At 47.7% G+C, this 27,161-nt stretch overlaps 1 protein-coding gene across 5 annotated transcripts in view; it reads left to right on the forward strand.

The window, feature by feature from the left end:
- Spata13 (spermatogenesis associated 13) overlaps positions 1-27,161 on the forward strand; it is a 285,474-nt gene that overhangs the window by 185,263 nt on the left and 73,050 nt on the right. For 3 of the 5 annotated variants that reach the window (XM_075950253.1, XM_075950254.1, XM_075950251.1), the window contains exon 2: positions 23,533-25,224. In XM_075950253.1, the coding sequence (XP_075806368.1) occupies positions 23,674-25,224 (1,551 nt within the window). In that variant the 5' untranslated portion in view covers positions 23,533-23,673. Of the gene's footprint in view, positions 1-2,220; positions 2,341-23,532; positions 25,225-27,161 lie in introns of those variants that run through there. The other 2 variants (XR_012908001.1, XM_075950252.1) reach the window with 1 other exon arrangement.

Consider the following 27,161-nt stretch of genomic DNA (forward strand, 5'->3'; position numbering starts at 1 on the left):
TCCAAAGGTCCTGAGTTCAATTCCCAGCAACCACATGGTGGCTCACAACCATCTTCTGGCCTGCAGGCATACACGCAGAAAGAACATTGTATACAAAATAAATAAATAAAAAAACTAAACCGATGTCAGGCAAGAAGGTGAGGGCTGTTTTACACTCTCTTCTCATGCAAAAACCTGGACACTACTATGTGGGCCTGCCCCACATGCTGCCATTAGGATACAGGTACTGATGCAGGTTTTGGAATCCATCAGAGTTAAGGGAATGCCAGTCACAGCAGCTCTCCAGTAGTTACCAGAGTGCATCTGAGGTGCCAGCCTCCTCCTCAGAGACTCAGTGCCTTCATGTTGTTTGCAAAGTTTACATCTTTAGAATCACAAAATCTTACAGTTAGAAAAAAGATCTCTGTAGTTTGCTGCACAGGTTGGTTTGTTAGAATCCATCCCGCTGTTTGGCTCCACACTGGAGGGCTTTAAGGTGGAAAGCCGAACCTTGCTGGACAGCAGGTTTGTTTGTGAGCATCATTAACTGTTAGTTTTCAGACACAGACTAAAACTGCCTTATCCTGACATTGATGTTGCTGGAGTGTACATCTCAATAAGAGCTCAGTCTCTCTTCCAGAGGAAACCATTGTTCTTTGTCTACCCAGTGGCTGTATTTTGAAGCCGGATGTTACGGTGGATATGAGTGTCAAAACTGTTGTCCAAACCACTGTTGGGTCGGCCTTTGTTTCCTTTAAGCACTAGTGGCAGAGGCTGAGGCAGGAGGATTTTGAGTTTAAGGCCAGGGTGAGCTGCCTAGTAAGTACCTGGCCAAGGCGGCGGGGTTGGGGGGGAGAAACAGTAAATAAATAAAACAAATTATATTCTTGCTTGTTATTTGTTTTAAAGGCAAAGGTAAAAGTAGAGATATCAAAGGATACAGGAGTCAAAGATTGTTGAGCCACTTCTAAAAGATATTCTAAAAATATGTATCATTACAACATGGATGAACTTCAGAAACACTGTGCCAAAGAAGGAAAGAACAAAGCCATGTGCTGTGCAATCCAGAAGGTGCCTATCCATGGAGACAGCAAGTAGCTCCGCTGTTGTCAGGGGCAGGAAGAGAAACCAGCTGAAGGGAGTAGGAGGAGACGGGAAAATAATAGATGCAGGATCTGAAGGAAGAGACCTGTCACCATTTACCGTCATTCGGTCTTCATCTCTTTGTGCACTCCATATTCAAGGGAAGAAATTTCCATGCAGCCGGGGGAGTGAGGTTCTCCCAAGAGATGTACATAGTGCGTCGTGTGCCCCTCTTTCTGGTAAAGCTGCTCACTTTGTTAGGGGTGGGGCTGGAGAAGGGAGGAGGAGGATGCAACACAAGGGAGATACAGATTTGTGAAGGGGACTTGACCATCAAGATTCCAGAGGGGAACTTGGAGTGGCCAAGTGTCTTCAGCGGATCCTGAGCCCAGAATCGCCAGGACCACTTTACAGAGGATGTGGCGTAAATCAGTGCCAGGACCGTTAGTCAAGCTGACGTCCTAGCTTTTCCCATACCTCTTCTCAGGATTTTACGCACAGTCTCACATGCTCGGGCTGAGCTTCGTCAAGTCTGTGTGTGTCATGGCTGACTCATCGGTCAAGGTTCTCTGGCTCCTGCGTTGCTTTCCCTGAACCTGCTGCTGAGGACCTGACTCGGTGTGCGGATTGCTGTGCGGGGTCTGAGGAGCATTGCGTGTGGATGAAGGATGAAGACTTCAGTGACACAGGCCACATTCTTACCTCATGACCAGTTCTGGAAAACAGGAAGTGGGGTAGGGAGATGGTGGGATCGCTCAGCAGGCAGAGGTGCATGCTGCCAAGTCTGATGACCCGGGTTCAGTCCCGGGAACCCACTTGGTGTAAGGGTCATTTCTGGCTTCAAATTCACTGTCTGTACTGGTTCTGGGGCTGGACTTTTTCTCTGAGCTGGTATGTGGGAGAAGAAACTGGAAAGCAGTTCTTTATATTAGAAAGTTCAGATGATTCAGAAGTTTGTGTTTTCGGTGCTGGGGGTGGAGCCACGGGCCTTGCATGCTCTCCTTGAGCTGTACCACAGCCTGAGACTTTCTGTCCTCATCCAAGTTCCGTACAGTATTTACTGAGCTTCTTCTCTTCGGTCAGACTCTGCAGTGTACATACGCTGTGACTGGGGCTGACTAAGAGCCTGTCCTGAGCAGTTTGCAGTCATGCCGCGGCTAGCCTTCTGTCGTGGGGAGTGTGCCCCGGGAATCCTGGTACAGGTCATGGTTGAACGTGAGGTTCTCAGTACCAGGGTGGCGGTGAGAGAACTGCGTCTCCCAAAACAGAAGCTCATAGGTAAATTAGGATTACCCAGGGATGCCAGAGGGCTCAAGGTGAGGCAGACCACAGGCCTTGTCTGTGATAACAGCCAGCAGCAGTTAACATTAGACCTTATCAGTAAATACTACTGTTTAATCCTCACAGTGGGCCTCTGGGGTCTCTTGCTAACCTTGTTTAGCTGATGGAAAAGTTAAAAAAAAACAGCCTTCAGGAACATCCAAAATGAATTATGAATCCCCATGAATCCAATATAGTTTGGAAATTTTTTTTTTTTTTTGGTTTTTCGAGACAGGGTTTCTTTGTGGCTTTGGAGCCTGTCCTGGAACTAGCTCTGTAGACCAGGCTGGTCTCGAACTCACAGAGATCCACCTGCCTCTGCCTCCCGAGTGCTGGGATTAAAGGCGTGCGCCACCATCGCCCGGCAGTTTGGAAATTTTTAATAATTTAACTGGTAAGTTATTAAAACCATTGTTTTGTGAGTTTTGTTTTAGGCAGACCCTGTAGTAAGGTCTGTTTAATGTAAGATACCGTTCTGAGCATTCTGGGGTGAGCGAGCCTTGGTCGTTCCGCTCACAATATTCCCCATTCCCATCCGGAACTTCCTCGTTTTCCCAAACTGAGTTTCTGAATCTGGGAAACAGTGCATTCCCATCATCCCCGCCCTTCCATGTTCCAACAGCACCATTCAATTTGGGTCTCTACACATTCGATTCACTGGGTACCTCACATAAGTGTACAATGTTTGCCTGTGTGACTGTCTTATCTCTCCAAGGCATGCGTTTATCCATGCGTCAAAGTGCCCTTGCTTTCTTGGGATGAACGATATTTTATTTTGTTTATATGCCACAGTTTTGTCTGGCCTTCCGTTTGTCTGCCCATCCATCCGTCCACCCATTCACACACACTTGGGTCAAGTCTTTTGTTTGGTTATTACAAATTATGCCGCTGTAAACTCATGTCTACAGGTGCCTGTTTTATCTCCTGTCCTCAGTTCATTTGGGAGTTTAGCTGCAGGAGGATTGCTAGAACAAATAAGAATTGTGTTTGATTGGTTGTTGTTTTTGTTTTGTTTTGAGGACCCTTCAAAGTGGTCTTCGTAGTGGCTATAACATTTTACATTCTCATCAGTGGTGCACAAGAATTCCAGCATTTCCATGTCTTCAACACTTAAAAAAAATAGTAGTCATCGTTAATGATGTGAGGTTGAAGGCATTGGTGGTGTGTGTATATACGTACATACATACATACATAATACATACATGCAAGTCATATGAAAAGAATACATTTATGTTACTTTAAAGGTGAATCTCTGGTGCTTTAAAGGGATTTTCTCCTCATAGCCCAAGGCAGTTTCAGTGGATTAAGAGAATACACTAGTCAGACTCCCTGGTGCAAATGGCAGCTCTAATCATTGCCTAGGATGTGATTTTGGAACTTAGATTTTTACCTCTGTAAAATGAAAGTGATAATACAGGATGTGGTAGCCTTGCTTTTCTGTGTGACAAGTGCCAAATCTAGTGCATGCTCGTAACTGCATAGCACCAACCTGATGTGTGGTGTGTGTGTGTGTGTTTTCCACATCTATGCTACATATCCCTATGGTAAAGTTTAATTTGTAACTAGGCACAGTTAGTTATTAACAGTAATAAACATAACAATTACACCAATTACTGTCAACATATTCTCTCTTACAGTCTTGTAGTAATCATGTTATGGTGTATCTGGTGAACATCACTGTATCTCAGTATTGGGTATTGGGATGCTGGTATCGCATATGACAAAGAAAACTGTAAAATGTTTTCTTTAACTTAAGGCTTAGAAAGAAAGACAGCAAACATCAAGGTTGTCAAGCCCTGCAGTAAGAACTGATCCTCCATTTTCTACACGTGAAGTTACTAAGAGGGAGAGACTTCATCATGATTGCATACAGCTGCAACTGTAAAATTAAATGTCAGTCTAAGAAGGGGCCACTGCAGTTGTCTCTCTTTCTACCCATCCATCTGTCCGTCTGTCCCTCCCTCACCCCTTTCTCTGATAATCCATCTGTCTATTATTGCAAAGTCTGTTTTTCCTGGTACTCGTATGAAAGGAGGGGGCTTATTGGCTTTGCAGAGGGGGATGCTGGAGATGGGCAGTCAGTGGGGAAGTGGCAGCCTTGTCTCTGTCAAAGCTGCCACAATTGTTTGAGTCTGAAATCTTTGTCCTCAGCCTGGACGGAGGTGACTGTTGTACTGTGAAGCTCAAAGTCACCGAGTGTTTTCAGAATCAAAGACCTGGTGCTGTCCCTCTGCAAAGAGTGGGCATCTCCGGGCAAGGCAACTGGATCCCAGGAAAGCATCCATCCTGAAGCAAGCGGGTGGACCTTCCAGGTTCCTGTTGGTTATGCACTGTGTTTCCCATAGTGGCTGGAATGACTGTAGAATCGAGGTTGGAGTTAATTTCATCACCTCTCGTACTGCTAAGAAGCTAGTGAGCAAAACAAACAGAACCAGGGTCTCAGAGAGCTACCTTCCCTTCCTGTGGATGGTGGCTCATGCTGGCTAATAAGTTATGCATTGGGAGACAGCAGTAGTAAGCAGTGTTGGGGCTTCCCACAATAAGATTCAGCGGCCCATAGGTTTAGCCTGACTTTCTTCTTTGTGGCAACCTAGTATCTCAGTGAGTCTTGACATAGGCCCTTGGTCAAAAGAAATACTGATGGTCCCACTGCCTTTATAGCTTTAATCAACTGTCTGGAAAAGGGCATTTCTAAGTGTAGAGAGAAAGGAAAATTAAGAACAAATTTGTTCAGAAATTATTGTGCATTTCCCTTTGAAGCCACTCCATTTGAAGAGGCCCCATCACCGAAGACTGGAGAACTGTAGTTTTCTTTTGGAACCTAAAGTTTGTTGAAATACTTTCACTGAAGCACAGAGGTCCCAGAAGTAAAATCACGAACTATATTTTCATTGCCTTTTTTTGTTTTTGTTTGAGATGGTCTTACTCGGTAGTCCAGGTTGGCCTCTCTGTCCCGTGATGCCTATCTTTCTGCCACTTGAGTGTGAGCCATGTCCAACATTTTTTTTGCCTTCTCGACAAGGTTATCTTCTAGAGAGCATGTGACCTGTGACTTCTGGGGCCTTTGGCACCAACACAGCAGTGGGGACCATTGTGCTTAGTGGCCAGTGTCGTTTGAGGAATCAGTTTGATGATCACAATAAAAACCCAGGATGGATATTTAAAGCAGCCATTCTCTTGCTCTCTGAAGTGTCCTTTAGGCTTTTAGTCATCTCAGATGACCAGAAGTCATCTTCACTTTCTCTTTACTAAAAGGTGAGTGTGTTTTGATGGCCACACACTTCAGGCGTGGACGTTAGGAGTTGGAACAGCAGTCGCAGCCTAAGGTAACTTGATAAAGTAAAACCATGCGGTCTAGCAGCTAGTGTCAACACCGACACCATAGCCTGGGGGCTCCTCTCACCCGTGGGTCCCCGTGTGTTGGTTCATGCTGGGCTCCCTGCTTCAGGCTGCCTTGCTCTGTGTCCCTTCAGAGGTGGTCCTAGGGCCACAGCAGCAGTCTGCTCCTTCCGGTGCTGGTTGCTGCCCAAATGATAGAGCAATATGGGGGTCAGTGTCTCATGTTTAGATAGCTGGTCAGTGTCAGGCCCAGGACGTATCTGTGGCTACTCCCTGAGCATTCTCCTTGCAAGTTGTGGAAAACAATGCCTGCCCATTCGCCTACCCATCTATCTGTCCACCCACCCACTTACCTAATTACCTACCTAGAATAGAGGTATGTGTTTTCCTGAGCTTTACTGATTAACAGTGAGCAAATCTCCTGAGAGCTAGAGAGCTTGCTGATAGAGAGCTTGTTGAGTATGATCAAGGCCTCCCCACTTCCTGCAAACCTCCAGCCCCTGGCATTCACCATCCTACTTTGAGTTGCGCATGTGAGTGAGGCCTTGTAGAACTTGTCTTTCTCTCTGACACAGCTCCATTCATGTTCCCTGGCCCATAGACACTTCAGTTGGTCTCAGATTCCTCCACAATTAGCACTTTGCTTGGGCTCACAGTCCCCGACCCGTAGGCACTCTGGTTGGTCCCACGCTTCTCCACCCTTTAGCTCTTTGGCTGGTCCCACATCTTGGCTGTTTGAGAAAGCAGTGAACATGAGAGTGAAGACATACATCTCTTTAAAGAGCATCTCTTTACAGGTTTTTTGAGAGGTGGGGAGGAGGATGACGCAGTTGGTCTCCTGAGTTTTTTTGAAGCATCTCCATACTCTTCTGTAAAAGCTATACCACTATATCCTCCCAGCTGAGGCTCCTTTTCTTTATACATCCTTCTTAAGGTTTACTGTCTCTCAGAGTTTGAAGGTAGACTCCATGAGTGGTGTGAAGAGTAGCTTCTTGTAGTTTTGATTTCTGATATTGAAAAGTTTTGTATATAGAACTTGGCCATCTGTATCTCTTCTTTTAAAATATTTTTAATCTCATTTCTTTATTGTGTGTATGTGTGGGCATGTGCATGCATGCGTGTGCTTACACATGTATACCGTGGCATGCATAGAGAGGCAGAAGACAACTTTCCAGAGTCGGTTGTCTCTTTCTGCCATGTGGGTCCTGGAAGTTGAACTTAGGTCTGCAGCCTTGACTGAAGGCACAAATGTGCTCTGAGCCACCTCGCTAGCCGCACGTGTGTGTGTGTTTGTGTGTGTGTGTCTGTGTGTGTACTTTAGAGCACTATTAATCTGGTGTGGTAATGCACTCATGTATCCTAGCCCTGGGAACAGAAGGATACTGAGTTCAAGACCAGCCTGGCTACAAGATGAGACCCTGATGAGACCGTGTCTCAAGAGAATCAACAACAACAGATTAAAAAAGGAAAACCATCTGTTTGGGTATTTTCCATTTTGAACTGTATTCACTTGGTAGCTATTGTTACCAATGAGTTGAACTCCATACGATTTTTTTCTTCCTTTCTCTTTCTGAAGCAGATCCCCTCTATGTGACCCTATGTATTCAGACTCCGCCTGTGCCATCCTCCAGATGCTGGGATTATAGGTGTGCCCCACACCTGGCTGGGATTCCAGTTTTATGCTGAAGTCTTTTGTTTTCTTTTCGTCATGGAGACAGGGTCTCACCATGTAGATTTGTTTACCCTGGAACTCACTATGTAGACCACGATGGCCTTGAACCCACAGAGATCTATCTGCCTTTGCTTCTGAACACTGGGATCAGAACGTGTACCACCCTGCCAACCCCTTATGTTGAAATCTTTATTGATTTTGAAATGAGTTTGTGTATTCTATAGGGTTTGGTTTTTATTCTTTGGTGTGCAGTGTTCCAATACCATTTTAATAAGCGATACTGTCTAGTCCCCACTTTTGGTACTTTGTCAAGTATGAGTTGATCATGTTAAGTACGTATGCATGAGTGACTTAGTTTCTCCCCTCTTGTGACGGCTGGAGTTCATTGTCAACTTGATAGAATTTAGACTCACCTAGAAGTTCAACTACTAAGCGTGCCCTTGGGAGATTGTCCTGATTGCATTAATTGATGTGGGATAACCTATCTTAATTGTGGGTGAGATGATTTTCTGGCTGGCCCCTGCATTGCAGAAGTGCAGAAAGGGAACGGAACAGGCCTGCATTCATCTCTCTGTTTGCTGATTGTGCATGGGTTGTGACTAGCTCTTGCCTTGGCTTCCCCTCCTGACACACTGTACCTTGACCTGGGAGCTGAAATAAACGTCCTACTGTGGGTTGCTAATGATTCTAGTGCTTTGTCATAGCAACAGAGAAAGAAACCAGGGCAGCTCCCCACCCTGTGGTGCTCCTCGGCACATCCATTTCATGCCAATATTATGATGTCTTAATTGGGATTTGAAATCAGGTAGTTTGATCTAAAAATAGCTTTGTCTATTTGGATTCCTTTTATGGTTGGTTGCATATGAATTTTCAGATTTTTCCTCCATTGCTGTTGCAGAGATTATATGGACTATATAGATCACTTTGAGGAATATGAACATTTTTACTATGTCAGTTTTTATACTAGTACTCTCCTGTTTCTCCCATCTGTGTTCAACTCCTTGGTTAAATTTATTCTTAGTTTTTTTTTTTTAAACTGCTCTTGCAAACAGGATATTTCTTGATTTCTCTATACATAGAATTCATTGTCTGCATATAACATATAGAAAGACTATTGATTTTCATATAGTGATTTCTTATACTGCAGCCCTGCAGTGGTGTTTATTCTTTCCAACAGTTTCAGCTGTAGTCTGTGTAGAGTTTTCTCTGCATGACACTGCAAGCCGGGACGGTACAACTTCTTTTCTGATTTTTATTTTTGAGACAGGTCCTTATATGACTTAGGTTGACCTGAACTTGCTATGTAGCCAAGGATGACCTTGAACTCCTGATCGTCTTGTTTCTACCCTCCAAGTGTTGAGAGTGTAGATATGTGCTGTCATGCCTGGCTGGTTCATTAATTCTTATTGCTTGCCTAACTGTTTTAGGTAGGACTTTGATTATTATGTTGGCATCGTAGAGCCTAGGCACTCTTGCCTTGCTCCTGGCCTCAGAGGGGTAGCTTGTAGCTGTTAACTATTGACTTCATGGCTTGTTACACATGGCCTTTATAATGTTGGTGATTGATGTCTCGGATGACATGTTTAAGGAAGTTTTTCTCATGAATGTTGCATACCACTGAAGGCTTCCCTGCATATTGAGATGAATGGATAAATGTAAGATTATCCTGCACTTTGCTGAGGATCCATACTCACCAAGGGTATTGGCTTTCAGTTTTCTCCCAAGTTGGTATATTTAAAAGCGGACTCTTTGCATGTCCCACCCCCTTCACTTGCATCCCAAAGGCCTCTGTGAGCCTGTACACTACACCTTGGAACCTTGCCTGATGCTAGACTCACTCCTGTCCCTGCCACACTCTCTCTCACACACACACATGCACACACACTCAGGCATATGCACGCATGCTCGTGCGCATACACACACACACACACACACACACACACAATCGGGCATCAGGCCCTGTTGATGGCATCCCTTACCTCTAGCTATGCTTTGACAGCCTTCAGTATTGCTCTCCTATGATCTGCAGAGGTCATCTGCTGCCTGACACTGCTGGATGCTCCAGTGTCCTCTCCTTACCCACCTTCCTTCAGCTAGGATCCGCTTCAGACTGTTGGAGTTTGCAGTTGTCTGTGCATATGACAACTGTGCATATGAGGATACTCACACTGTTCATACTGCCGGCATCACACATTCTTCTCCAGACACTCCGTAGTGGCTAGGATGGGTTTGCTGGCTGTTGTCCTCCTACCAGTGTAGTGAAGAGGCTAGCAGGCCTGCTTTTTGTCCCACCCAGCTCCCGCATGGCTAGCTTAGCCCTGGAAATAACAACACACAAATTGTATTCATTTAAACACTGCCTGGCCCATTATATCTAGCCTCTTCTTGGCTAACTCTCATATCTTGATTAACCCATTTCTATTAATGTGTGTAGCACCACGAAGTGGTGGCTTACCGGGAAGATTCTAACCTGCATCCATCTCAGAGAGGAGAGCTATGGTGTCTGCCTCATTGCCTTCTTCCCAGCATTCTGTTCTGTCTTCCCCACCTACCTATGTTCTGCCCTATTAGGCCAAGCAGTTTTCTTTATTAATTAACCAATGAAAGCAACAGATAGATAGAAGACCCACCTACATCATACCAGGCCTAATATCAGTATTGGTTCTAATGTCACATAGGCACGAGAACCTAGCAAACATTTGGCGTGTGATTGAGCAAGGACATGAACAACTGATATCTTACCTCAAGTTCATTGTTGCTAAATAAGCAAGTCAGAGAAAGCTTGCTTCAACAGTGTAGGCAGTGCTCCTTCCTAGGCTGTTCCCTGGAGTGACAACTGTCTTGGTTGTTGCTGCAGGTGGCCTTACTGCCTGTGGCCCTGAGCTGTTTATGTAACCACTCCAGGGGCTGCTGAGATGGCTGTCAGATCTCTTGATTCTCTTGCATCAGGACAGTTGGTCTAAGAGGAACCTCTGTGACTTAGAGAGTGACTGCCATGTTATCCTAAGTCCTGAAGAGTGTGGAAAAGAAACGAGCCGTCTAACTCTGATAGTTTGGGGGCGAGGCAGATGATGCCAGGTTTTGTTTTTGTTTTTAATGAAATTTAAATAGAATTCTATGGGCCACCCTATAGGACATGTGTGCCTGTCCAGGTTGAACCAGTGGAAAGCCTGGCTTTGTCTGTTGGATGGGCAGGCAGAGGCTCAGGAATTCGCCACTAATGATCATTGCTCTTGGAGTGTCACTGCTGTTCTTTAGTTCTAAGAGGAACAACAAACAGCCAATCAGATCAATCCAGGTGGAGACAGCATGCACAGAAAGTCTGGGCAGCCGGTTAAAGGAGCTAACATCACAGCAGTCTGACCTTTTCATGTGTGGGAGCCCACGACAGCACAGGAAACTGCAGGTTTACCTCTGTATGTGGGCCTTTGTTGTTTTGCCTCTGCAATATTGAGGACAGATCCCTAGGCTGAGAAACTGGGGAATGTGGCCACGTGTGTTAGGGAACCTGATGAGGGCTGAGAGCCCTAAGAGGAAGCCACCAGAGAATGCCAGAGACAAAGGTGCTGTCTTAGTTAGGGTTTTATTGTTGTGACGAGACACCATGACGGTGGTAACTCTTGTAAAGGAAAACAATTGGGCTTGGCTTACAAGTGCAGCGGTTTCGTCACTTAGCAACATGGTGGGAAGCATGGCAGTGCCCAGGCAGATGTGGTGCTGGAGAAAGAGCCTAGAGTTCTAAGTCCACATCAGCAGGCAGTAGGAAGAGAGAGAGACACTGGGCCTGGCTTGAGCATTTGAAACCTCAAAGCACAACCCCAGTGACACTTCCTCCAGCAAAGGCACACCCCCTAATGCCACTCCCTAAGCATTCAAGTATGAATCTATTGGCCATTCTTATGCAGACCGCCACAGCTGCCACTTCAAGACTGTAAAGGGTCTCTGTCACACTGAGAAGCAAGAGGACATTGCTTCTCGTTCTTTCCATGTCTACTACCATTCTGACTTCTGCTGATAGTGATCAGCAGGTTCCTCTTTTTATAGAACAGTGACTAGTCACTTACTTTGGTATATTACAAGTGAATAATTACCAATAGATTAACCCTGTTACTATTAGCGTCTTAGTTTGGTTCTCTTTGGCTATGATATTATGGTAAAATACCTTGACAAACGTAACTTACTGGAGAAGGGGCTTATTTTGGCTCCCAGTCCATTAGGCGGAAGTGTGAGGCAGCTGGTCACATTGCATACAGTCAGGAATGAGGCAAGATGACGGATGCTGATGCTGAGCCATCTCTCTTCTGTCTCTGCAGTCTAGAACATCAGCCCAGGGAAAGCGGCCACCAGATGTAGGGTTGGTCTTCTCACCCAATTAACATAACCCTCACAGGTGTGCTCCAGGGCTTGTTTCCCAGATGATGGCTAAAGCCTGTAAGGTTGCAAATCATCATGATTAGAAAGTAGTCTAATTGCATTATGAATTTAGTCCAACTGCGGTAATAATATGAACATTTTGTGGTAAGGGGTATTTTAAAGTCTGAGCAATTTGACATACAGGTGTTTTGAATATTTATATCTCACAGTCTGATGACCTGAGTTTGGTTCCCAGAACTCAGAGGGTGGAAGGAGATCTGTCTGTTGCAAGTCGTCTTCTGGTCTCTGCCACTTGTTCGCTGTCACAATGTACACACACACACATGCACATGCACAGGCACACGTGCACGTGTGCATGCATGCACACATACACACAATTAATTGGTTAAATATAAGAAAAGAAATAAGCAGTTCCTTTTTTGAAGAAAAGTAAGCAAGACATCCGTAAGTGTGGATCTGGGTTCCTTGAGGGAGAGTCATGTGACTTAATACACACGCAAGTTTTGATATTCCTTTTGTTTTTCTGACTACCTTTTGTGGGAGTGGAATTGCTTTCCTGTGGTAGAATATAACACGGACACTCTCTACCTCCCTTTTCTTTACCGTGGGGCAGAAGTGAAACATAAGTAGCAATGGTCTTGCGGTTCCACCTTTGGACTAGCCCTGTGAGGTGAAATTTCCTCTCACAGTGCTGGGCAGTGGCAGCAGCCACTGCTTCCAGTCAGTTCCATGACCATGAGAGGACATCTAGACCTCTGTGTCAAAGGATCATGTCAGTGGGATGCCAGAGTGTAGCTGAGTCAGGAGCAAGCTTGTCCTGTTTCATTAGGTGCCCATCAGAATGTTCTAGCTGCTGGATGCCAGTGCTGTCCCACCCAAGGAAGAGGAGTGTGTCCCTGTGCTGTTTGGGTGCCTCTAACAGGGCAAAGATGGGCGGTGTGGGCAAGGCACTTTGTATAGACAGTCCCAGGTGAACAATGACAGAACCATGACGTGGAAATCAAGCAGACACGGAGGCCTGGGAAACATGTCCATCCTGCGTTTACTAGAAGGTACTGGGATGGGGGAATGTTCTCTGGCAGGGTTTGGCCCTTCCTACTCATTATTGATTTATTGGATGTAGAGGAAAGAGCAGGTGCCCACCAAAGACATTGATGTGCTTTGGTCCATTGCCTGCCACAGTAACAGAATACTGCAGGCTGGGAGATAAATGCTAAAGGTATATTCACCTCAGTCCAAGATGGAGGAGCAGCATCTAGACAATGAAGGCCTGAGTCAAGGGCTCTTGTCTGCATCCTAACATTGTGGGAGGCATCAAATGGCAAGGGAGAAAGATGGAAGAATGCAAGAGAAGGCCAAGTTTACACTCTGAGTGATAAGCTTACTTCCGCAGTTAGGGTCATTTATTCTGCAAGTCAGTCCGTTTCTGAGGGCATAGCCCTCGGTGTGTGATCAGTTAGTTCTCAGTCGCTTAGGCTGTTCCTCTGCCGAGTAAGTTGCTGTGTGAGGTTTGAAGGGCTCTACATTAGCAACCTCTGTCACCGTGACAAACCTGACAGAGGCGACTGAAGGGACAGAGGATTGATTCTGGTTCACAGTCTCAGGTGATATAAGTCTGTCTTGGTAAGGAAGCCGTGACGGTAGGGCCGACTGCTGTCTCGGGTTGGAGCATGAGGCAGCAAATTACGTCACAGAGGCAGGCAAGAAGAAGGGATCATCTTCAAGACCTGCCCTCCACAACCCGTTTCTGCTTCTAAGACCACAGTCCCCAAAGCTCCGCAGAACACCGTGCTGCCAACAGTGGATCAAGTGGGACATTTCACAGTCAGACCCTAATAGGGACATTGAAACCATAGAAACCCATGTAAGGGCCGTCCTTGATTGTTCACAGGGAGGACTCTGCATGTCTGAGCACCTGGAATGGTGCTGGTACTGAGATACTCTGAGTAGCTTAACTCACTAGCAGCGGGATGTGCTGGCAGCTCAGGGGCCCCTGTGGAAGCTACTGGCCGTGTGTCCTTACAGAGGCAAAGCCTTGCGCCGCCTGTGAGTCCCTCTTGTAGCACAGCTCTCTAAGGGGCAGACCCTGAGAGTTCTGTGTCAGTTTTCTTTCCTGTAACTTTCTCTTAACGGGATGTTCCTTCTTTCTTAGTTTTCCCTGAGGTTGCACCCCATTCGCTCTCTCCGTCAAAAGGGTAAGAATGCCACTTTCCCATTGGCTGCCAGGAGCTCTATGCTTGAGCACAGTGTCCCCAAGGATGAGCTAGAGACCAGAGCCTCCCCTTTAACAAAGTGACCCTAGATTTTCTGCCGGACCAGGACATGTGGCAGGGGGAGGGGTGAGGCTGCCAGGAGCTATGGGTGGCTGGTTCCTACTGGCTGTATTCATTGTTGTATCATTGCACTCTGCCGTCAAGTGACTTAGGAAGGTCCATGCCAAGAGTTGTGAAGGGCTCTGCAAGAAGACATGGAACCTGTCAGTTCCATCAGAGGACAGCAATTAGGCGTGACAACAGAAAGGGTCTTGGCTGTACAGTAGTGCTGGCGTGGTCATCTGAATTGCTGGGCTGCACAGCGGGACGAAGAGTCTTTTCTTGATTCTGTCTTTTACTGTTACGGAACATGTTGGAGGAGGGGTCACTTGTTTGTTCCCGGCCGCCCGGCTAGCTTAGCCCTGAAATAATCACACAGAAACCATATTAATTAAATCACTGATTGGCCCATTAGCTCTAGCTTCTTATTGGCTAACTCTTACATAGTAATTTAACCCATTTATATTAATCTGTGTATTGCCACGTGGCTGTGGCTTACCGGCTAAAGTTTCAATATGTCTGACTCTGGCCTGGGCTCCATGGCGTCTCTCTGACCCCGCCCAGCAAACAGCCTAACTCTCCCCACCTAGTTCTGTTCTGCCCTTGCCATAGGCTCAAAGCAGTTCTTTACTCATTAACCAATAAAAGCAACACCCAGACAGAAGGCCCTCCCACGCCAAGAACACTTTGCTGTGATCTTCCCTGAACCATGGAGAGAGAGCTTCCTTTACTCTTGGGTGGAAACCAAGCAGAGAGTCCATCTCTCGAACCGCAGACACAGAGACACAATTAGTACAAAGAGCCAAGCCATAAACTCTCAGAAATGTAACCATGCTGGGGAAACAGTGATGGTCCATGCTCCTATCAACAGTCATTGGTGTGTCCAGTCGAACTCTGGCTGAACCACTGTGTCAGAGGCACCATCAGTCTGAGTGTGTGAGCCCACTGGCACATAGCCCTGGAGTCTGGCCACTCTGCCTCCAGCAAGTAGAGGCGTTGCTTCTGCTCCAGTGACCCTTCTAAGTGCCTCCAAGATGAAGGCCACCTATCTGGAAAAGCTCTCATTGCTCTGAGTGGTGAGAACAGGAGGCATAGGCGCAGGCTTCACAGGGACATCTGTCTTGGCATGTGTGCAGGCCTTAGGTGGCCTTGGCTGGTAGCTCCTTCAGTTTTTGTTGTTGTTGTTTTCCCCTGCTGTAAGGCAAGTGCAGAAACCGTGGGTAGCCTTGACAAGCCACTGGACAATTTTAGGGGACAGTTTTTCCAAATTATCTGAGCCCCTGAGTTCATGTGAGGTGAAGGAAGAAGGGGACAGAGCCAGGACCTGTTCTGAGCTCTAGGATTGGCACCCTGTGTGGCCAGCACAGCACATTACCTGCCTACTTCTGTATCTCATGTCCACCTCCCTGAACCCCCTACTCCAGAGACACAGGGAGATTTTCTTTAGATCTAAAACTGACTTTTGAGCCGGGTGGTGGTGGCTCACACCCTTAATCCCAGCACTTGGGAGGCAGAGACAGGCAGATCTCTGAGTTCGAGGCCAGCCTGGTCTACAGAGTGAGTTCCTACACAGCCAGGGCTACATAGTGAAACCCTGTCTAAAAACCAGAAACAAACAAACAAACAAGCCTCCTCAAATCCATCCAAACCCTAACTTTTGAAATGCCCATTTTTTCTCATTCTTGCCATAAGAATGTAGTTTAGCCCCATAACGTAGATAAGAAATACCTGGTTCCATGTCATCCTTACATGAAGTTTACACATTTTCCAAATGCACAATTATTCTGTCTTACCCAGTTACTCACAGTTTCATTTCTAACGCATAAACATTTAATTTCCATCATTGAATAGTTGGATAGTACATGACTTTAGAAACCACCTGTCTCTACACTTGGGAGCGTGCTGAGTCCCGGATCTACGGAAGGGGCCTCCTTCCCTTCCTGAGCTGCTGGTGCATAGGGGGTCCCGTGAGCCTGGGAAGTAAACCACTTTGCCCCCTGGAATGAGAAACTCGGATGCATGTGACTAGAGAAACATCGTAAATTGTGATAAAGCGAAAGAGTAGCTGTGTTATATACGTTCAGTATAGATGGAATAACCTAAAATGCAATAAAAAATAAAATGAAATTTTTAGAAAGATACCCCCCACCATGTAGGCACTTTCCTGTATGAAATACATTACTCATACGACAGAAATACAGCCAGTTCTCAAAATGTGAAATTTTAACTTCTGGCCTCTGACTTTGTCCTGAAAAGTGCTGAGAGGACAGGAAGGTAAGAGCGCTGCTGTGGGAGAGGCACGTGCGCTTGTCCAGCCGGAACAAAGCATCGCATCGCCATGGGCTTTTCATTCTCTGGGTCCCAAACTGAAATGAATTGCACGGGTTTATGGTGAAGGACCATGCTTGACGTTGTGAGATATTTAGAATCTTATTATTTATCTGAATACATTTTAGCTGCACATTTCTGCTTTTTCCCATAGCCATCACAATCTATCTATCTATCTATCTATCTATCTATCTATCTATCTATCATCCATCCATCTATCTATCTCCATCTGTCTACCCATCCACCCACCTACCTATCCATGGGGCCCATAGATGAGATCCACCTTAACTAAAGATCAGAGAGCTTGAACTTATTTTTATTCTTTCAAAGTTGTTGGCGACAGGAGTGGCTGCAAACAAGATATCCTGACCTAGGGTGTGGTTACTTGGTATTTTGGACATTAAGATGGCCCATAGAGGCCGACTGCTCCACCTTCTCCACAGGTCAGAGAGTTCAAGTCTCTTCCTACCCCTTCATTTTAGACCAAGGAATGACTGCCTACAGGATACTTGGTCTAAGGTGTATTCACTGCATATCCTGCCGAAATTATCAGAATGCTTAACTCAGGAAATAGTGGCTTGCTGTCTCAAGTATTGAAGCAAATGACTGTTCTGATTGTCCTTTGTGTCGTGTTAAAGCAGTCTTTTGCCTTCTTCCCCCCTTTTTGAATTGGGGTATATAAGCGTATGGAAAATAAACGGGGATGGATTCAGTATTCCGTATTCACTGAGCTGTCCTCCTGGTGCTATCCTATGTCTCTGTGTTTCTTTCATATCTCTGTTCCTCCTGCCTAATTTTTCTAACCCACACGCCCCTACCCCGGAATGTACAAACCCGTTGAAACGGGACCCTGACTCCTGTCTATCTTGGTGTTTTTGAGACAGCATCTCAGAATTTAGCCTAGGCTGCTCTAAAACTTGCTGTACAACCCAGACTGGCCTCAAAGTCAAGATCTTCCTGTGCCAGCCTCTTAAGTGCTAGGATTGCCTTGAGCTGCCACACCCGATGCAGTCTTTCTTTAGTAGCCACCTCCGGCATGGCATAGTCTAGAGGACATGGGGCAGCTCCCACCGAAGAATGATGTGACCTCAGATGTATCTCAGATATCTGATGTATGCAGAACAAATGCCGTCATCCTTATCCTCAGTCTGTCATTCATGTGGTGGATGCTGAAGACAACAAAATCAGAAGTAGAACTTTTCACACTCTTCACAGGTTGCCAGGGAAACCAGAGAAGGAGCAGGATGCTGGAGCAAGGTGGTGAACGGTAGAATCTGTTGAGCTACACACAAGGAGGTGCTGGGAACCAGAGAAAGGGCCCCTGCCCAGAGAGGGAGGAACGGCTATGTTAATAAAGTCAAGGCAAAGCACATGCCTCTTTTTTTTCTTTTCTTTTTTTTTTATTGATAAAAGGAGAATAATAAAGAAAAAAAAACAAATTTCCACCTCCTCCCAGCCTCCCATTTCCCTCCCCCTCCTCCCCCTCCTCCCACTCTTCTCTCCCTCCTCCCACCCCTCTCCCCTTCTCCCCACTCCTCTCCCCCTCCCTCTCCAGTCCAAAGAGCAGTCAGGGTTCCCTGCCCTGTGGTAAGTCCTAGGTCCTCCCCCCTCCGTCCATATCTAGGAAGGTGAATATCCAAACTGGCTAGGCTCCCACCAAGCCAGCACATTAAGTAGGATCAAAACCCCGTGCGATTGTCCTTGGCGTCTCATCAGCCCTCATTGTTCACCATGTTCAGAGAGTCCAGTTTTATCCCATTCTTTTTCGGTAACAGTCCAGCTGGCCTTGGTGAGCTCCCAGTAGATCAGCTCCACTGTCTCAGTGGGTGGGTGCACCCCTCGTGGTCCCGACTTCTTTGCTCATGTTCTCCCTCCTTCTGCTCCTCATTGGGACCTTGGGAGCTCAGTCTAGTGCTCCAGTGTGGGTCTCTGTCTCTATCTCCATCCATCACCAGATGAAGGTTCTAGGATAATATGCAAGATATTCGTCAGTATTGCTCTAGGATAGGGTCATATGCCTCTTAAACAGGGCCGAAAGGCCTCTAGGTGTTTCCAACAGAGACGCCAGCACAGGGTTATAGGTATACAGTCGGTAATGGGGCAGATATGCTGCTGACCCCTAGGCTGGAGAAGAGAGGGGGTGGTCACTTGAACCCAGGAACTGAGAGCACCTGACAGGACCTGGGATATGATAGGACGGATGCCATCCACAGAGGTCCAGGGGCCTCCTTCCTCCCACGCTCAGGTCACCTCCCACAGTGAGTTCCCACTGACCAAACCTATCGGATGTCTTTAGTCATAGAAGTTAGGAACTGTGAGCCCCTGTGACCACAGCAGCGCCCACAGGAGAGCCATCTGAGAGTGGAAGAGAGCCAGCAGTGGGGAAGTCTGTGAGCTGGAGGGGTAACCCTGAGGTGGAGAGCTCGCCTAGCTTGCACAGGCCGGCAGGTTTTTGTTGTTTATTTATTTAAAAAAATGAGCTCTACAAAACCTAGACAGAATGGAACCTGGCTGGGGTGAGGTCTGGAGTGCTAAGCCAACGACATAGTTTTCACTGAACGCTCCACCTGCAGATCAGGAAGTACCTTAGAGACAGAGTGAAGGGGGAGGGGAGAGCTGGATGCAAGAAGGGGGGTAGGCAGGAGCCAAGCGTCCAGGAGGAAGGCGCCTCAGGCTAGTGATAAGGTAGCTCGCTGCACCACACTCCTGGAGCCAGGCAGGGATAGTCTCTGAGATTTGCTGACCAGAGACCAGGGGAAGAAGTGGGGAGATTGTCTCCAGGTTCTGGTCAGTGCGGGACAGTGCTGGACGAGATTCCAGGCCCGCCTGTTATGTTTCCCCCAGTACTGGCCTAGTGCTTCCCACCCCCATCTAACAATCGAGACTCCTGGTGAATGCCTGAAACTTAGATAAAGTTGAACTTTAAGTTGAATGGTAAGTGTAAGGTGCTGTTTGTTTACATACATGTAAGGGAAGAGCTTTCTTTAGCCCCTTTGAACGGCCAGCATCTCTCCTCTTGTGCTTTGGGTAAGTAAAACAAGGATTATTTGAACTCACCACTGCAATGCCACGGCAGCCACTCTGATGGCTACTCAGTGACTCACGGGAGGGAAGGAAGTGTGTATGGCATGGGTTAGCTAGCCAGAGAGATGGTCTGTGCCGCGGGCAGGACAGAGAAGGGTGGAGTAAAATGCAAAGAAAAACCTATGAATTGTCTACTTTTGGAATATTCCTTTTAACCATTTTTTTGGTCGCATTTGTCTGAACATAGCTGAAGACACGGAAATGGATGGGAGGGGGTGGCGTTGCACGGTAGTGCTCAGCCTCCCTGGTTTTTAGAAGGGCATTAGATGTGCTCACGGGCAGTGTCCGTAACCCAGAAAAGCCGGTCCCCACTTTTCCATTAACACTCCCGGTTCCAGTGCATTTTCTACCAGTGTCATGTTTTCTGCAATTTACATTTAGTCAGTGGTTTTTTTGTTTGTTTTTATCATTCATTTTCAAATTTCAGTTCTAATTTAAGTTTGCTGGCTACAGCTGCTTTTAGAGAATCCTCATTACAAGTGGGGAGAAATATTCCGCTGTAAAGTTCATTCAGCCCGGAGTCCAGCTTGTGGGCCACTGGATTTCCCAATATTCCCATCTCACATTCTTTCTCGTAGCCTCTCTTCACAAGCCTCTCTGGCAGGGCTCCCGTGATTGAGAAGGGCTGGCCATAAAGCCAGTAATTGAATTGCGGCCCTTGTTAGTTAATGGGGGTCAAGGCATTGGATCGAAATAATGCAACTTGGTGTGTTACTCAGAGATTCCAGGAAAGCTTTTATTTTTTCCTGTGATTTTCACTTTCCACCCTAAAGCGGTAAACAGCAGTGGCCTTGTTCAGCTCGCGCAAACAGCGCATCGTTCATCTTCTAAAGCTACGCCCTCTACTGGCGTCACTACAGAAGACTTTTAGAAAGTGCCCAGGCTGTTGCAAGTGTGCTCTGGAGTCTGAATCTAAATTTACGTATCTTTTAAAGTAAATACTTGACTAGTGTTGTAAAGATGTAAGCATCTTCAATCTAGAAAACAACTGTTAGGCAGTGCCTGATGGTACTTCTTAGGTGGCCGAGGCAGGAGGATGGCTGTTCATAGATAAACTTAGTGAGACCCTGTCTCAAAATAAATGGTAATAAAACAAATAGCAGCAAAACAGTATCAGTTGTGTGTGTGTGGGGGGGGGGGGGTACTGGGATAGAGTTCATTGGTGGAATGCTTGTCTAATTGTGTGTGAGGGAGGTTCTGATTTAATCACCAGTTAGAGCAAAGAAGAGAAAACTCCCACAGGCTGTCATGCTGATTTGCTACCTGACCAAGGAGGCTGTCAGAAAAACTGATACAGCTTTGTTTCAGGATAACCCTGAGAAAGCTTAAGTGTGCAGTTACACAGTTCTCACACTCATCAGGTACACAGATCTGTTTGTATTTCTGGAGTCTCGTTATGCTTTGGACATGTGGTGAGCCTCCAGCCCCGTGGAAGCACAGAACAAGTAATCTCCTTCACAGAGAAAGTGACTCCTGCAGTTGGTCTCAAAGAATTGGGTTTTCTATGCAGGGTATGTAGACCTATGGCCCCATTTCCCATGCCTCCCAGCTCGTACTGTATTGGGCCACCCCTGCAGCTGCACCAATGTATCCTGTTAAGGACTTCCCCAACTTTTGCCTGAAAGCTGAGACCGCTCACCTTGATTCACTGCCTCCCAGGCGGACTGTGTTCCCAGGTGCCCTGGGCTCGTGCCTAGTCCTTCTCACTGTTTTGAATTCCTCATGGGGCCTGCCCTGCTGCTTGCCCCCAGCGGAGGATAGCGATTGACTTAATGAGTTGTTGATCACTGACTCCTGTTTTATAGACGACAGCATGAGGCATAAGTTGCTGAGGTGACTTCCTGGAGGTTGTGTGACGGTAGTGGGTTTAGCATCTAGGCCTAGCCCCTGTGTCTTCTAACGAGCATTTTCAAACTACCCAACAGGCTTGCTTCTCTGTACCCCTTGAGCCCTGAGGGTCCCCTTACCACAGGGTTTGTCCTGAAATAAAAAGGTCTTAGGGTGCCCTCTACTGGTGTCACTGACGTCAGCCAAGCTATAAGGTGGGAATCCTGCCTTCCCTTGTGTGACCATTATTACTACTCAGTCTGCAGTCAGTTCTTGCCTGTGAAGGGACTTGGATACTTAACTATCTGGTTCATTTAGGATCCCGAGGGATGGATATAAGCACACTCCCATGTTGCTGAGGATGGATGGATGATCTAATTACTCTTGGCCCCTTTCAGACAGTTACAGATGTCACCTCCAGTCTCAGGGAGAAGATTCAAGACTCTGCTCTTGTGACTTATTCAGATGCAACCCAGGGCTCCTCCCTACCCCCATGCTCTCACTGGCTGCTCCCTCCATTAGAATTCCCCACTGCAGAGGGTGCAGTAGGCCAACAGTCAGGCTGAGTCAGTGGGGGCTCCCTTAACCCAGGCTGAGTCAGTGGGGGCTCCCTTAACCCAGGCTGAGTCAGTCAGTGGGGGCTCCCTTATCCCAGGCGGCATGGACCCTTTATCAGCTTTCCCCTGGCTCTCCCGACAATCCTCCCTCACTGGGCACCATGCAGGGACCAAAAGGAAAAGAAAGTGGTGAAGTGGTGTGCAGGAGCAGGTAAAACATGCTGCCCTTCACGTAAGATTAAATTCAACTTGAAAGCGGTAAGGTAAATCAAACCTAACGTCAGGTTCTCCCTACAGTTTCCTCCTGCTGCCTTGACTGTATGTTGGAGGTAATGTCCTTGACTCGCATCTAAAAGCAGCTGGGATTTGATTTGTCAAGGTCGGGAGGGACTGGGATTGGAGGCAGATGCCCAGGGTGCAGATCCCAGCTGTGTCCCTGTCTCCCTACGTGTTAGTTTAAAAGCAACCTTCAGAGAGGTTGGCTCAGGACCACCAGACAAATGCTTCACCTGTCCATGTGGCTCCGTCCAATTGTCTGTACAGCAGAGTTCCTTCTAATGGCCTCAGACTTGTAAAGACCTCAGCATGGAGTCTGTCTCTGTGCTTGACCTTCGTCAAAGGTCTAGAGACGGTACAAGCACTGTCTGAACTGTGTTCTTTTGTAGTTTTATAATCTGTCACTCAGTTATTAATTCATTTATTGGGAAAAGAATGGCCATGGCATTTAAGCCATTCTGTGAAGGCCAGGAAAGTCTGAGCCAGACTTGTCTGATGGCAAAGGTTAAAGATGCAGTGTTTTCACTTTGGGAAAATAGGTATTGCTGCAGAAAGGCGTGGGCAGGGGCAATGGGCACGGGCAGGGGCAATGGGCACGAGCAGGGGGAATGGGAACAGGCAGGGGGAATGGGCATGGGCAGGGGCAATGGGAACGGGCAGGGGGAATGGGAACGGGCGGGGGAATGGGCACAGTTGTGTTGTATAGGGGCTTGGATGTAAGAGGGAAGAAGGCATTTTATTCACATGTCTGTATCTGAGTGTCTGATACTCCCATGCGTTTCTTCACATCACTTGGAGGACAGGTAGAGCTTTCTGGGTGTCGTCTACACAGGGCCTTTCCTTCAGCTTTCCTGACAAGGTGTGTTGGGCCACGAGTCCCTGTAACACCGTATGGCTCTCTCGCTGGGATTCTGAAGTATGTTATAGCCTTCCGTAGACACTTGACCTCTGTCAGATTTCCCAGGAGTCCGCTAACCCGGCTTCCTGTTCATTGCAGTGCTACCTTGCAGGCTGGTGTTTGAGCAGGCAAGCTTGGAAGTCACTGTGGGGTCAGAGTTTGATAATAAAAGATCCCTTCCAGTTCACACAGAGAACAACGTCTTGCCATTTCCGTGCCAGCATTCTCTCAGGATTTCAGGAGTTTGTTGAATGTACATCCCTAGCTCTCTGTCTCATTCCTCATGTTAGGACTATATATATTCGCATTCCTTCCATTCTTGCTGTGATGAAAAGTAAATTTTAAAGTAATTCTGAATTCATCAGTCTTGTCCTGGGCCCTTCCTTTTTCTTCCATTAGCAGTTGTTAGGTTGAACGATCAGCCTCTGTAGAGGCGCCTCCTTGGGGACAATGGTTAAATGCAGGCTTTGTTTTGTGCTGCAGGCAGTAGCTGGGACTACGGATCCAGATGTACACAGCAGATGTGACAGCCAGGCTGGCATCCTTGGAGATGAAGGTCTGGAGCTGGGACCTCCGGTCACAGGCGTGAATGGGGGTCTGAACCAGGCTGCCCACCCCAAGAACATGACAACAGCTCAGAATGGCCATGGGCAGGGTGCCACGGCCACTTGTTCAGCCTCCAACCTGAAGGCCCCCAAAATGGTGACATCCTCAGCATGTCAGAATGGAAGCTGCAAAAGCAGCCCAAGCAGCGACCCGGAAGCCGCGGAAACCAGGCTCAGCCCTTCCAAGCTGGTGCGTCTTTTCTCGGGGAATCGGAAGAGGATGAACGCCAACCCTGAGAGGCCCCGCTCGGTGGTCCTCGTGGGGAATTCTTCCACGTGGAATGCCCTGGCTTCCTTCCGTAAAATGGGATCTTTTAAAAGACTGAAATCCTCTGTCCTACAAGGAATTCAGAACCGGGAGGGAGCAGATGTTTCCAAGGAAGGGCCAGCAGGAGACCCGGGAAGGGCTGCTCCCAATGGCACCATCGGCATCCTGGGAAAGGGCCTGGGCAGGTGTCCATCGTTGGGGCCTGCAGGGGATGGGACCGGGTCCGACTGCTCGGACCCTGAGGACACAGAGGATGCCTTCCAGAGGAGCACGCACCGCTCACGCAGCATTCGCAGAGCCTATGGCCTGGGCCGCATCAGCCTGTTGGACCTGGGGCGGCAGGCAGCACCAGAGCCCACCCTGTGCGAGATACATGTGAGCGACCCTGAGCCCATCCCTCTGCCGCGCAGAAGCAAGAGCATCGACAGCTTGAGCATCCTGAAGAGCTCCTTCAAGCGCAAGTCTGCGTCCAACCTCACGGAACTGACAGGCGACAGGCAGGTTCCCCCCAGGACCCTGAGCAGCTCATTCACTGACTCCGAGAAGCCAGGTGGCTCCCAGAGAAGGACCAGACGCTGGAGGAGCCCCATCAGGGCCAAGGACTTCGACAGGGTTTTAAGACTGGTGAGCACCGTCAAGGATGCAGCCTGGAAGAGGGAGGCCTCTAGGAGTATGGCTCCTAGCCCAGGCCCTGGCCCAGGAGATGTGAACCCGCCACTGGAGTCACGCAGCAGGCTCCACGATGACTACTCGCGCCGCACCAGCAGCAGCGCGGAGCCAGATGCCAGGCGTGGTGGCCCTTTATCCACACCCTGTATCCCTGCACCATGTGCGGCCACGCCCATCGTAGCTCAAGGACCCCACCTGGATGTGGACACGGCAGTCTTTCCCCTGGAAGCCAAAAGCGTGCAGGCCCTGGGGAATGATGAACCTAGTGCCAGTAGCCCATCACCAAGTCTCACAGACCCAGAGGGGTCGAGCCAAGCCTCCAGTGAGGCAACTGCTGGCATCCAGCTTCCCTTGGACCCTGTACAGCTTCCCACCCCTCTGAGGCCCACCACGCCCAAACCCCAAAGCCCTCAGAGCCCAGGGAGTACTAAATACCCCAGCCTAAGCGTGCTGTCCCTCAGCTCAGCAGACAGTGAAGAAAGGACTGAGGATGCTGCCCACAGGCAGCCAGAACCCGTGTCCCTCCAGGATGCCGGACGCACCGCGGCTGGTGGTGAGGGAGGAGAAAGTAGTGACAGCTGTTTGCCCGTGACTCTCGATGGGGCCACCAATCCGGAAGAGAGGAAGGAGGAGGTAAGGGTCCAGGTGGAGTCCCTCTGGTTGGTGCCAGTGTCAGGAGAGCTGCTTCTAGTATTGCTCGGCCATTCTCCCAGGGATTTCCGAAGGCTACTGGTTCTGTCTGTGCCGAGTAATCTTGTTGAATTTTTGCCGAGTTAGAAGTTGCTGAATTAATTTAGTGTGGAGTACTTTCCCATGCGCCTCTGTGGTAGGTGCTTACTTGGCAGGTACAAGGTCCCGGGTTTGACCCCTACCACCACACTTCCCCCGAAAGGGAAACTCTAGCTCCCGTAAATTGAATTGCCAATGAATAGGATTCGTTAGTGTGGCATTTACTTATTGAAGAGATATTTGCTGAGTATCTCCTGTGCACTGCTAGGTTCTGGAGGTAAGGAATGAATGCGGCCATAGAGTGTCTTAAAGTTCTCACACTTTGAAACAATGTTATAACTCGTATCATCTGTGTATTTTAAATTGGGTCCTTGCAGATGCAGCTCTTTGTGACAGGGAACATTACGTGTCTTGAGTCTTTTATTTCCTAGGAATGAATTAGAAATGCGCAGCTCGGTACCTGTCAAGCCCAGGATGATGCTTCTTCCAAGAGATTTTAATGATGGCCATTGTACGTATTTTTAGGGTAGAGCTCCAAGCAGCTCATGGATCGAGTCAGCACACAGCTGTTAGAGCTACAAGAGCAGTGTTCTTTTCACATCCTGTCAAGCATCCAGGCAATTTTTACTTCACTGTGCAAATCTTACTTTATAAGAACACTCAGTGATATTTCCTTACATAGCTAAAGACAGAAGTGTGTCTATGTGTATATATTGTAAATTGTTCTTTGCACATGTTCCTAGACTATGCCACAGCTGTGAATTGGCGCTTGGGATAGGGAGTTACCTCTTAGGAAATGTTTCCTCCTGCTAAGTCCTGGAGAGGGCCAGCGGATAAATGGTTGCACAGCTAGTTGGGTTTGCAAGCAGAAGCCAGGGAAGCCTGTAGGCTAGCTGTTATAAATTTACTGAGATGAGGTCTTGCTCCATAGCCCAGACTGGCCCCAAGGTCACAGCCCCAGGTGCTACCACACTTCCATACCTGGCAAATATCTATTTTTGACCTTTGCTGTCCAGAGACATCTAGATCATAGGGCCTTCGGGAAAGGACCTAGAAAGTAAAATTACTGCAGAGTGCTTGGAGAAGAGCCAAACCAGATTTAAGGGTAACCTGTCAGCAGGAGTGTGGCTATTCACTCTCTAGGCCAGGTTGCCTGTCAGAGCTGTCCAGTACTGAAAATGATTTGCTCATCTGCATACTTAAAAAAGAAGTGTGGATCCCTTGCAGGACACAGGCGGCCCTGGGAAGGAGTTCCAACTCTGCTGACTTTGGGTTTTTTTTTTTATTAGGTAAAGGCTTTATTTAATCCTAAGCATGCTTGTCAGTATTGAATCTGTACCACAGAATGCCCTGGCCACTGGCTGCGTGTGTTTGCACACACGTGTAATCTCAGTGCCTACAGAATGTTCTGGCCACTGGCTGCGTGTGGTTGCACACACGTGTAACCTCAGTGCCTACAGAATGTTCTGGCCACTGGCTGCGTGTGGTTGCACACACGTGTAATCTCATTGCCCGGGAGATGGAGGGAGGAGGACTGTGACCCCGACACCGCTCTGCTGTGTAGCATGGCGACCTCAACAGAGAGTAGTATCTTGTTGATGGTTGTGCTGGTTGAGACCAAAGATTTGGCAGTCCTATTGGACTCTGACAGGGGTTGTGTATCGTGTCGGAGACTGAGCACATCTCAAGATTGGAGGCAGATAGAGAAGGGGTAAGTAAGACCACATAGTCCCCATCAAGGGCATTCCCCAAGTGACCTCAGGACCTCCCACTAGGGTCTCCTAATACTTTCGCCCCAGAAACTGAGCTTTAGCTTTGGACCTATGGAGGACATTGAACAT

This window comes from Microtus pennsylvanicus, chromosome 15, assembly GCF_037038515.1.
Source record: "Microtus pennsylvanicus isolate mMicPen1 chromosome 15, mMicPen1.hap1, whole genome shotgun sequence".
Classification (NCBI taxonomy): Eukaryota; Metazoa; Chordata; class Mammalia; order Rodentia; family Cricetidae; genus Microtus; species Microtus pennsylvanicus.